A 12,065-nucleotide genomic window follows, 5' to 3' on the forward strand; every position below is an offset into this window, starting at 1 on the left:
TTTGTTTGTAGCACAAATGGAATTGGTGGGAAAAGTCGTTAAGAAAGAGATCCAAGGGATTGGGTTTTGCTCCGGGACGGTTCGATCTCGCGATTCGTCTGGATTTTTCGAGATCGTTTATGAGAACGGCGTCACGGAGATTTCGGAATTGGCTGAGGTTGTTTCTCTCGTGATGGGAGAAGAAGATAAATCCCAGGAGATTTCGGTTCCAGTGAAGAAGAGAGTTGGTAGGAAACCGAAGAAGAAGCGTTCTCGTGTCGCGAGGATGAAGGAGATCAAACGAGGTAGCTCTGGTTTGAATGAGGTAAATGTCGATTTAAACGAAGGGGTTAAGGAGGTTGATTCGGGAGTTAGTGATGTCAATTTGAGAGGGAATGTTGATTTGAATTGTGGTCCTGTCGAAACCCTAGGTAGGACATGGGATTCTGTGACGGATTTGAATAGGAAGGTTCCGGAATCGAATACTGGGTTTGATTTGTCTACTGGGTTGGATTTGAATCCGAATGATGGTTTAGGTTTGATTAATGTGAATATCGATTACGAGGAGAATTGTAGTGACCAAAAGAGGAGATATATTGATCTCAACGTGGATGCGAGCTGTGATTTGGACAATGCTGGTGTTTTTGATTTGAATGCACCCAAGAGGGAAGGAGGATTTGATTTGAACGTGGAGGTTGATGTAGAGAACATCAAGGATGACGAGTGCATTCAAGTGAATGAAGAAATCATGAAGGACGAAAATGGTGTTCAGGAGACTGGAGAATATAAAGAAGTTCATGTTGCTGAAGTATCTAGCGCTCAGCTTTTGGAGGAGATACAGAAGCAGAACATTGTTCAACTACAAGATCTCAACACTCCTAAGTCTAACGGGGCTGAGAAGGATCATGATCTGCCTGAGCATGATTCTAAGACTGTTGATGAGTCTCTCTCTGATATTGGGAATTCAGATGAATATACGAGTGGTAGGAGGAAAAGAAGAAAAGGTGCGGAGAATCCAAAATTCACCAGTCAACCTCGGTTGAGAAGAAGCGCTCGTAAAAGGTTAGCTCGATCTCCTGTTAGTAGCACTGTAACAGCTTGCTTAGTCGATGAAGTTTCCCCTTCCCCTTCAGTTAGTAGTCTGACAGAGGAGAAAACTTGGATCGCTGATGGAAAAACTGAGAATATTTCTGTGCTTCCGCCAAAGCCACAGTTACCTCCATCTTCGCATCTTTTGAATTTAGACGGTCTTCCCATACTTGATGTCTTTACTGCTTACTCTTGTCTGAGGTCTTTCAGTACTTTGCTGTTTTTGAGTCCCTTTGAGTTGAAGGATTTTGTGGAAGCATTGAGGTGCACGTCTCCCAGTCTGTTATTTGATAGCATCCATGTTGCTGTCTTACAAATATTAAGAAAATATCTGAAACAACTCGCTGCTGAAGGTGACTCATCTGCCGCTTCTTGCTTGAGGTATACTTTTAGTTTCTTTCTTGAGTAGTTTAGTTTTACTGTTGTTATATGGATATGAAGCTTCTCTTGTTTTGGTTGTCATGCTTTGCTGTTGAATGCAGGAGTCTTGATTGGGAGACGTTGGATCTGGTTACTTATCCCCTTTTTGTGGTCGAATACCTACTATTATCTGGCACTAAAGACAACCCTGGATTGGATCTTACTCAGTCGGAATTTTTCAGAAATGAGTATTTCAGACAACCCACGAATCTGAAAATTGAGATACTTAGTCGTCTGTGCGATGATATGACAGATGCTGAGGTTGTAAAGTCAGAGCTTAATAAAAGATCTTTTGCAGTGGAGTTTGAAATGGAACTTGATAGGAAAACAAACACAGAAATGCGACGCAGAAAGCGAGCTATGATGGAGCTGGCAGATGATTTATCTTTAAATAATGGGGTCACTGATACCTCATTTGACCGTAACAGTGATGACTGCTGTTTTTGTAAAATGGATGGGAGCTTACTGTGCTGTGATGGTTGTCCTGCTGCCTATCACTCTAAGTGTGTCGGTCTTGCCAGTCACCTTTTGCCTGAGGGTGACTGGTACTGTCCTGAATGTGCATTTGATCGGCGTGTACCAGGATTGAAGCCTGAAAAGCAAATTCGAGGAGCAGAATTTATAGAGATTGATCCGCATGGCCGAAAATACTACAGCAGTTGTGGCTACTTATTGGTGTAAGTCTCTTTCTTTGGTTCTCTTATCTAAGGAGGGCTAATGCACGATCTCAGTGGGATCGATATTGTTGATTTACCACTATAAATAAATATAATATTTTATTAATATTAGCAAAATATTTTTGTCTTATATTAGTGGTACAATTTTGTGATGAATTCTGACGAGAATTGTAGACACATGTTGGTTTTTTGTTTTAAAACAATACCCCGTAGGTGAAGGGTTTTAGGATTAACTAGAATGTTCAGATAACATGATAAAACTGTAAGAAGTATGCGTTTTTCCTCTCAGTTTTTGCAATAAGTTGAATTCCATGTTTAGACTTGTGGGCGAATTTGATCCCTTAGTATCCCTCAATGTATGCAGATGTGGTGAATGTTTTTATTATCTACTTCTAGAAACTTCTTTCATATGTTGATTGTAGGAACTGTTATACATCTTCATAGGTTGGTTGATACCGTCTACTATGATTTTACAGGATAGATACAGATGGCACAGGCTCATTGAACTACTATCATGTGAGTGATGTGAACCTTGTGCTGGAGCAGCTAAAGTCATGCAGTAGTTTCTATAGTGGCGTAATAAGGGCAATTAAAAAACACTGGGATATCTCTGCTGGGCCAATAAGGACAATCAGCAGTGTGAACTCGCAAATGTCTTCATTTTTGGATAAGTCAGCCAAAGGAGTGATTTCTTCTATTGATGGGTTTAAGGCTCCTCCACCAGCTTCAGAAAAACAGACAACATCTGGTGTTAAAAAAAAACAGGAAAAAACACCCATCAATGGATTTTCACATAATCATGGTCATAGGACTCGTCGGAAGATTTCAGATTCAGCTACTGGGCTAGATAATCGTAATATGAGTTCTGAAGGATCTGCTGAAACTGTACAAAATGGTTCGGATGTCCAGAGACTTCATGAGCCAGCATCATCAAGCATTTTGGATATCTTAAAAGAGCCAAATATGAATATCCATCTGTCGCCCGATAATTTGGCTAGAATAAACACACGGAAGGGAATTAGACCGGTTGTGCAGTGTGAAACTGGCTACAGAAACCATTACATATTTGCTCAGATGACTACATCAGTTTATGAAGAGATGACACGTAAGTCACCAATCCGTACCAATGATATGAGATCTGATGAAGAAATAGCTTCTACCCAGGTGAAGACTATTTTGATGAAAACCACAAAATTTCAATGGCGAAACATCCAAAGCCTCTACCTAGATGCGTGGAAAGAAAAATGTGGATGGTGTCATTCCTGCAAAAGTTCTTCTGAGGTTGCCGGTAGTGAGACAAATTGTTTGTTTAATTCGAGTCTTGGGGATTTACGGGGTCTTTCGGGAAGTGAAGTAGATAACATTGAATCCATTGAGAAGAACAGTCATCTTTTGGCCATCATATGCCAGATACTTTCCATGGAAAGTCGATTGCAGGGACTTTTGGTAGGTCCATGGTTGAATCCTCAGCACTCCATCATTTGGCGTGAACACATTCTGAAGGCATCAAATATCTCAAGCTTGAAACATCTATTGGTTGAAGTAAGTTTTTTAACAAGTTTCTTCCTCCCACAGCATTCACTTTGCATTGGCATATAGGATTGTTTCTGAGTTGAACCATTGTATTGGCAAAAGCTCAAATATCTGAACAACCACACTAACTTGCCCATGTGAAGCTGTCATATCCTAATTTCTTCATCATGATCCTCTGCTGTGTAGAACTTTAGTTTTGGTGTATTCTTCCTACTTGAAAAGCTTGCAATAATCAATCTCTGCTTACCTTTTTATATCTTAGGCAGGAATGTTGAATGTTTTGTTACTTCTCCACTTTCTTACGACTTAACTATCTTCAAAAGCTTTTTAGTATGAACTCTTGAGCACCTGATTTTTGTGTAATGCATTAGTGCTAAGTTTGGGGTACATCAGTTTTCGTTTCCTAATGGAAGATTTTGTTAATTACTCTTTGCACAGTTAGAGGCAAATTTGCATCATCGTGTACTTTCACTTGAGTGGCTACACCATGTCGACGCTGGTGTAGTAATGGGCTCAGCTATACATATTCTTATTGCTTCAACACGATCATGGTCAAAGACTGCTGTTGGTAAAAGAAGGGGGTCATTGTTGGAGTCTGGGGTTAACCCTACTGCGAAGAAAAATGGTGGATTGACCATGTGTTGGTGGAGAGGTGGGCAAATTTCTCGGCGGTTATTCAACTGGAAGGTTTTGCCTCGCTCTTTAATCTCTAAGGCTGCTAGACAAGGTTTGCATTTTCTCTTTTGTTCTTACTTTCGCGTTTGTTCTTCTACCATCTTTAACAAATATTTTGTTCCTGTGACTTCTATTTAGTTGTTTTCATTCTCCATGCACTCTATACTGTGCAGGTGGAAGTATGACTATTCCAGGAGTATTTTATCCTGAGAATTCAGAGTCCGCTAAGAGAAGCCGACGTGTTGCGTGGGAAGCAGCTGTTGAGTCATCTACAACTTCAGAGCAGCTAGGTTTGCAGGTAATACAAACTTGGTCAAACTGAATGTAATTCTTCTCTCGCAGTTTTCGAGGGTATATGGGTAATACACGTCGTGATGCGAATTTCTGTTTCCATTTTATCTACGCATGAATGTTATTGGTGTCAAATCCAATAATGTTTTGAGTTTGTCAATCATCCATATGATTTACTGTCACTTGGATTGTTACTGACTTTTGCAGTTTTTGTACCTTGAATATGTGTCTTGCACCAGTGCTTTCTTTAAATATGTCTGCTTGTGGGATTCTTCTTCAGCTAACAATTTTGTGATTACAGGTAAGGATACTCCAATCTTACATAAAGTGGGATGATATTGAAAATAGTCATCTTCTTCCTACATTGGACAAAGATTCCAGAAAATCTGCCAGGCTATTCAAAAAAGCGATTGTCCGTAGGAAGTGCACAGAGGAAGAAAATGTGAAATATCTCCTTGACTTTGGTAAGAGGAGAAATATTCCGGATGTTGTGTCGAAGAATGGTTGCATGGTTGAAGAATCCTCGAGTGGAAGAAAAAAGTTCTGGCTGAATGAATCACATGTGCCTTTACATCTTGTGAAAGGATTTGAAGAGAAAAAAGCTGTACGGAAAACTAACAAGCCAGGAGGCTCTTTCAGACACTCTAAGATAGACAAAGTAAAGAAAAGGTCATCAGAGGGAAAAGGATTCTCATACCTATTTGAAAGGGCAGAAAGATCTGAATCCTCTTTGTGCGAGCAATGTAAGAAAGATGTGTCTTTGAGGTATGTACCTATCAGTCTATCACATCCTATCGTGAGTAACCTTTATTGTCAATTGGCTCTGTTAGGAACCTAGTAGCATGACGTACAGAACAAATCTTTTCGTTTTCTTTGTGTTTGTTGAGTAATGATCTTTTTTTTAACTGTTTTTATGGTATCTGTTTTTCTTTGATGACAGTGAAACTGCAAGCTGCCACATCTGCAAAAGTGAGTTCCTTTTCTTGTTATTTTTGTTGAAGATTTTTTTTTTCTGCAAAACCTATGCTTGTGTAGGTAATCTGATAAGAACCTAGCCATACTTAACACAAACCGAACTCCCACAAGACATAGGTGGAAGGAACTATTAGTCTTAAAACCCGACCTGCCTGATCTAACCTGGAAGAAAATTCAGTCTAGGATAGCTTATGTCACCGGTTCAGTGACTCTTTAATTTATTTATTAAAATTTGAAAAAACTATTATAAATTTCATAACTGATTGAAACATCCACCTGGGAAAACAATAAAAAGGATATTTTCTTGAATTGAAAATAATTAAATAAGTGTTTCTTCAGTTTTATGCACAAGATGGCAAGAAAAAATTAAAACATTTTCGACGTATTGACCTGTGGTACAGACGGTTAACCCAAGGGAAATCCAGTTTACTAGTAAATGTGATCCCCTTTAGAGTTTAGACAATGAAAGTTTACTCCGGTAACTTGAGAGTGAGGGTGCCCTTAGAATTGTAAGCACTAGTTAGACTCATTCCTATGAAGGGGAAACTCCCTAACATGATCGTTCATAGAAACTAGTTTTGTATTGATTTTTTTTTTGATCAAATTTCAGGAGTATTTCACAAAAAGCATATCAGGAGGGCAGAGAAGGTGGGCATGTACGTCTGTCTTCCATGCAAAAGTGAAGTGCTAGCAAAAGAACAACCCATCGTACGAAAAAGAGGGCGGCCCCCAGGGAGTTTCCGAAAAAAAATTGGAGTTCAGACACAAAAGCGTAAAAAGGTCATCATACCTGCTCGCAAATCACCTCGGCTAAAGAAGACCAAGACCTCAACGGCAGAGAGAATTGCCATAAGGTTAAAGAATCATAAAAAGGTTGTTGCAAGCAAACCATTGCGACGTTCTGGCAGGCAATCGAAGCATGTTATTCGGCTGCAGGATGAAAGTAAAGTTCCTGGAGTGAGTAAGAAACGGAAACTTGAAACCAAAAGAGGCAGAGGGAGACCGAAGAAAGTAAAACAAGAGATCTCCATCAGAAAGGAGAGAACAGAAAGGTGCTTGAGCTATTGGTTGAATGGGCTCCGGTTGTCCAGAAAGGCTGGTGATGAACGTGTCAATAAGTTCCGGAGAGATAGATATCATATTCCCTCGGAGAACTCTGACTCTAATCATCATCAACCTAAGTGTCACTTATGTGGCTCGATTGAATCTGAATCTGAATCTGGATTAACTTTCATTGCTTGCGAAACCTGTGGAGGTAATCCATTTTCTTATCTTCTTTTGGTTCTGGTTTCTTTTCGTTGCTTTAGCTTTTGTTTGTTTTTTTAATGTCTGTAGAATGGTACCACGGAGATGCTTATGGGCTTAACGAGATGAATTCAAGTATGGTGATTGGATTCCGGTGTCATCTCTGTCGCANTTATAGTATTATTACTTTCCGGGGGTTACTGGTCTCAACGGGGAAATACTGTTCTACAAGAGGCTTGATGGCTCTTGAAATTTCTTCCTCTGAAGGGTAACACGATACTTCAATTGGTAGAAGTCTTAGGATGAACCTAAGCAACACAAGTTATATTAACAAAAACCCGATAACGACACTNGTCATCTCTGTCGCAAACAGTCTTCTCCCATCTGTCCACATATGAGATCTACTACATCCCCTGTTGAATCCTAAGCTGTGAATTTGGTTAAGAATGATAGAATATTCTTAGGCTCTGGGGTTCAACACGAAGAATCAGACAGGGCACGGTGTAAATTACGAGATGTCTATACAATTATGGGTGAAGAGTACGAGTAGAGAGAGAATTAAGGAGAAACAGGAAACAGAGGAGGGTACATTTTGGTGGAAGCATGAAGCNGCAGCAGAAGTCATTGCATGCTGTGCAATATCTTTGGGACTTGGGTCACCATCTCTCCTTTTCATTTGGATGAATACAAGACCGTTGCAACCCGGATCTAACTTCATAAACCGTCTCTGTTGAAGAAAGATAACAGGAGTCTTATAATCCACATGCAGAGAGATTAAAACATAGACTTGAACAATTATGTCATGAGAGCTCANATATGTAGAATCCATTTTCTATCAAAATCCATTGGTAGTGGTGTTGTTAACTCGTATTAGCGTACAATGGTAGAATCAATCTTCTATCAAAATGTTCTGCATGCTGACTATGAAAGTTCTCTCTACTTAGCTTATTTTGATTTTCTTCGTAAAATGGAATTGCTATTGTTTCTTTTTATTCAACCTGTAATTTTCTTTGATTGAAGGACCATTCAACAAAATCAAATTCAAATCTATGTGATCGCATTGTACCAACATGTTTTATGCTCAACGATCGAACAAACTTCATGAAAGAAACAACTTTACTGATCAAAATAAATAGTATCTAAAGAGCAACTTCAGCCATTTCAATAAGTTAAGCCAGAAACTCTATAATACTACAAGAAAGCACAAAGCATCTTTTAGTCTTAAGAAATAGAACATAGAAAAAGATCAACGAAGAGGAGATTGCGTCAGTTGGTCGACGTGAGCTGTCTGAGGTTGTACTTTCCTAGCTCCTTGTACTTCTCTACCACTCCAATTAAGCACACTGTCTGTAAATTACAACACAAAACCCGATTTGAGGTTATAACCAACCAAACTGATGATGCAAAACATAAAATTTTCTCCTTATTTACCTTAACAATTTCCACCACGATTGACATCTCTGGATTGCTCAAATCAACTTTATGAGGTGCAGGAATAGATTTGGCGATAGTGTTTATTATCTTCATCCTATCAAGCCCCGTGTTTGCACGCGCTCCATACAACACAGCAAACTGCAGGAATGGTAAAAGAGAGGTTAAACATTTCGTAGTCTAGGAAAGGGTAAGCAAAATTGATCCTTAATAGTATTATTACTTTCCGGGGGTTACTGGTCTCAACGGGGAAATACTGTTCTACAAGAGGCTTGATGGCTCTTGAAATTTCTTCCTCTGAAGGGTAACACGATACTTCAATTGGTAGAAGTCTTAGGATGAACCTAAGCAACACAAGTTATATTAACAAAAACCCGATAACGACACTATAGTAACAGAAATCTTGGTATCATGGAGTTTTGTAAGTAAGATCAAACCTTGACATATGTTTCTTTGTTGCAGCAGCAGAAGTCATTGCATGCTGTGCAATATCTTTGGGACTTGGGTCACCATCTCTCCTTTTCATTTGGATGAATACAAGACCGTTGCAACCCGGATCTAACTTCATAAACCGTCTCTGTTGAAGAAAGATAACAGGAGTCTTATAATCCACATGCAGAGAGATTAAAACATAGACTTGAACAATTATGTCATGAGAGCTCATGTCATTTACCCATAGATAATAACTTAGCTTACCTTACTCTTGTCTCCGAGTTCTTTTAGTTCAGCTTCAATCAACTTATCAATAGACTTCTCAGCATTTTCGTTTACTTTAGCCAATGGATTTGATTCTTCCAAACATGCCTTCTTTCTTGGAGGTTCATCTACACCGTTCTTCTCTTTCTCTTCATCTTCTTTGTCTTTTTCAGTCTCAGTTTCTACCAATTTTTTGACTTCACATGATCCTTCACTCGCTAATTCTTTCTCATTCACTTGATTATCACCGCCTTCAGTAACTTCTTTCTTCTCCCCATCCCCTTTGTTTTCCTCTTCCTCTTTATCATTATTACCCTCAGCTTCCTCTTCATTTTCATCATCATCCTCCNACAGCAAACTGCAGGAATGGTAAAAGAGAGGTTAAACATTTCGTAGTCTAGGAAAGGGTAAGCAAAATTGATCCTTAATAGTATTATTACTTTCCGGGGGTTACTGGTCTCAACGGGGAAATACTGTTCTACAAGAGGCTTGATGGCTCTTGAAATTTCTTCCTCTGAAGGGTAACACGATACTTCAATTGGTAGAAGTCTTAGGATGAACCTAAGCAACACAAGTTATATTAACAAAAACCCGATAACGACACTATAGTAACAGAAATCTTGGTATCATGGAGTTTTGTAAGTAAGATCAAACCTTGACATATGTTTCTTTGTTGCAGCAGCAGAAGTCATTGCATGCTGTGCAATATCTTTGGGACTTGGGTCACCATCTCTCCTTTTCATTTGGATGAATACAAGACCGTTGCAACCCGGATCTAACTTCATAAACCGTCTCTGTTGAAGAAAGATAACAGGAGTCTTATAATCCACATGCAGAGAGATTAAAACATAGACTTGAACAATTATGTCATGAGAGCTCATGTCATTTACCCATAGATAATAACTTAGCTTACCTTACTCTTGTCTCCGAGTTCTTTTAGTTCAGCTTCAATCAACTTATCAATAGACTTCTCAGCATTTTCGTTTACTTTAGCCAATGGATTTGATTCTTCCAAACATGCCTTCTTTCTTGGAGGTTCATCTACACCGTTCTTCTCTTTCTCTTCATCTTCTTTGTCTTTTTCAGTCTCAGTTTCTACCAATTTTTTGACTTCACATGATCCTTCACTCGCTAATTCTTTCTCATTCACTTGATTATCACCGCCTTCAGTAACTTCTTTCTTCTCCCCATCCCCTTTGTTTTCCTCTTCCTCTTTATCATTATTACCCTCAGCTTCCTCTTCATTTTCATCATCATCCTCCTCCTCATCCTCGCTATATGAAAACGTAACCTTCTTGTTAATTGGGTTATCAAACAAACCAGGTTTTACTTTCGTGTCACTCCCATTCGTTAGCTCCTCGAAAAACTGTAAAAACAAAGAGCTTAACATTTAAGAAACACTTCAAAGACTGTAAGAGCTACTCAAACTTGACAAACATCAAAAAGCTCTTGAGAAATCTAACATTGGCATAGAAGATTCTCTAGGTCATAAAGCTAACAGTACTGGAAAACCTAGAAACACAACTCGACCACACGAATCAAAAGGGCTAAATTAAGTTGTTTAAGATGATCCAAAACGTGGACAAGGAATCAATTTATTGAAGTAGCAGAGACACTAAAGCAAAATCTGAAAACTAGTTGGGAGATGAATTCAAATTATATTGATAAAAAAGAGAGAAACTTTACGGAATCAATGACGTTAATAGCTTCCTGAGAAGCTTGGTATTCGCGTCCGCCATCGCAAGAGATGAAAAAACCTTGCACACCTGGCTTCAGAGGGTAAGCTCCCTTCTTCTTCGCTGGTCTCTGCAGCAACAAACAGATCAGACGAGGAAAATGAAACACAAAGGATGATTAGCAGAAGTTTCAAAGATGAACGTAGTGTGTGAGGATTACGTTTTGAGGGCGATAATGCTGTTTTCTCTTCTTGCTCTGGTCACCGGAGGCCATCGTCGGAGAGAGAAGAGAGAAGAGAGGGCTTTACGGAGGTGAATGCAAAGTAAACACACAGTGACGACAAGAAAAATTAGTAGGTCATGGCGACATGGGCACCTTTGGGCTTAAGTCTTAGCCCATTAATCAAAAGCCTGTTTACTTTGTGAAATTCCTAACATAGTACATCTTTCACATTTTGTTGTATATATGATAGTATATTTTTAACATAATATTTCACATTTTTCCTGACTCGAATATATAAATTTATAGATACTACAAAGTAACATTGAAAGCTACTAAAATTCATAAACATTATCATCAGACAAAAGATATACTATAGGCCTCATGCGAATTACAGTAACCCTCTTTCCGAGAGAGCCCGCCATAGTGTTTAGTTTGAGTTGATATTTCGTGGGATCATGGGTCCGGTGCTGATTAAAAGGAACAAAAAGAAGAAACTTACAACTTTAAAACACGTTTTTTTAGCTATTAACTTTTTTATAAACATTATGTACGTATTACGTGTGTTCAAAGCCAAGTGATGATGATATATATATATATAAATTAATCACGATACTAATTAACACACAAATCATTAGACTCTATGTGATAGCCGAGTCGTTTATTAACCTAAGAGTACGAAATGAGACTTTTAAAAATCTTAAATAATTGACATTTCATAAGCACAACATTTTTCAACAGCTAGTAACGACACTGACATATTTCTGAGCCCAATACTATACAAACATTCAAAGCTTCTAAAACATGACAAATTTAGACCAAAGAAAACTATATCCACAGGCTGCGGAATATAATGGGCTTTATGTGTCTCATGCGCCTTAGAGTAACTCTCTTTCACAGAGATCAGCTTTTCATCTCTTTCAGTGATTCTAATGTACGTATCTCATGCGCCCTTAGCTTAGAGTAACCCTCTTTCATGGAGAGCAGCTTTCATCTCTTTCAGTGATTCTTCCATATCATCGCAAATCATGTGGGGGTCCGGTATGACGGTAGGATCAAACGCCATGGAGATTATCATTTTATCCGCATAACTCATCAGATGTACCAACAGTGCCTATCAAACACAAAATCACTCATTTTCAAAAAAAAAAAAAAAAA

At 38.7% G+C, this 12,065-nt stretch overlaps 3 protein-coding genes across 4 annotated transcripts in view; 1 reads left to right on the forward strand and 2 right to left on the reverse strand.

Annotated features, from left to right (window-relative positions):
• LOC104769480 (DDT domain-containing protein PTM-like) lies at positions 7 to 7,488 on the forward strand. The gene is made up of 10 exons (XM_010493697.1): positions 7 to 1,449; positions 1,551 to 2,165; positions 2,642 to 3,707; positions 4,137 to 4,425; positions 4,547 to 4,671; positions 4,966 to 5,429; positions 5,605 to 5,633; positions 6,250 to 6,894; positions 6,975 to 7,040; positions 7,238 to 7,488. The coding sequence occupies exons 1-10, from the start codon at positions 17 to 19 to the stop codon at positions 7,309 to 7,311; spliced, it is 4,806 nt and encodes a 1,601-aa protein (XP_010491999.1). The 5' UTR covers positions 7 to 16; the 3' UTR covers positions 7,312 to 7,488.
• On the reverse strand, positions 8,025 to 11,016 carry LOC104769481 (THUMP domain-containing protein 1 homolog). 2 transcript variants are annotated; one of them, XM_010493698.2, is made up of 8 exons: positions 10,908 to 11,010; positions 10,698 to 10,817; positions 10,239 to 10,377; positions 9,012 to 9,325; positions 8,753 to 8,892; positions 8,539 to 8,659; positions 8,316 to 8,456; positions 8,025 to 8,231 (listed from the first exon to the last, which is right to left on the reverse strand). In XM_010493698.2, the coding sequence occupies exons 1-8, from the start codon at positions 10,959 to 10,961 to the stop codon at positions 8,151 to 8,153; spliced, it is 1,110 nt and encodes a 369-aa protein (XP_010492000.1). In that variant the 5' UTR covers positions 10,962 to 11,010; the 3' UTR covers positions 8,025 to 8,150. The 2 variants fall into 2 exon arrangements, with proteins under 2 accessions (XP_010492000.1, XP_019097758.1); XM_019242213.1 differs by lacking the exons at positions 8,539 to 8,659; positions 8,753 to 8,892; positions 9,012 to 9,325 and adding exons at positions 9,452 to 9,572; positions 9,666 to 9,805 and having other exon boundaries at positions 9,925 to 10,377; positions 10,908 to 11,016.
• LOC104769483 (O-acyltransferase WSD1-like) overlaps positions 11,591 to 12,065 on the reverse strand; it is a 9,031-nt gene continuing 8,556 nt past the window's right edge. The window contains exon 8 of the mRNA XM_010493701.2: positions 11,591 to 12,023. Within this exon, the coding sequence (XP_010492003.1) occupies positions 11,866 to 12,023 (158 nt within the window). The 3' untranslated portion in view covers positions 11,591 to 11,865. The remainder of the gene's footprint in view (positions 12,024 to 12,065) is intronic.

The sequence above is a fragment of the Camelina sativa genome, chromosome 20, assembly GCF_000633955.1.
Source record: "Camelina sativa cultivar DH55 chromosome 20, Cs, whole genome shotgun sequence".
Lineage (NCBI taxonomy): Eukaryota > Viridiplantae > Streptophyta > Magnoliopsida > Brassicales > Brassicaceae > Camelina > Camelina sativa.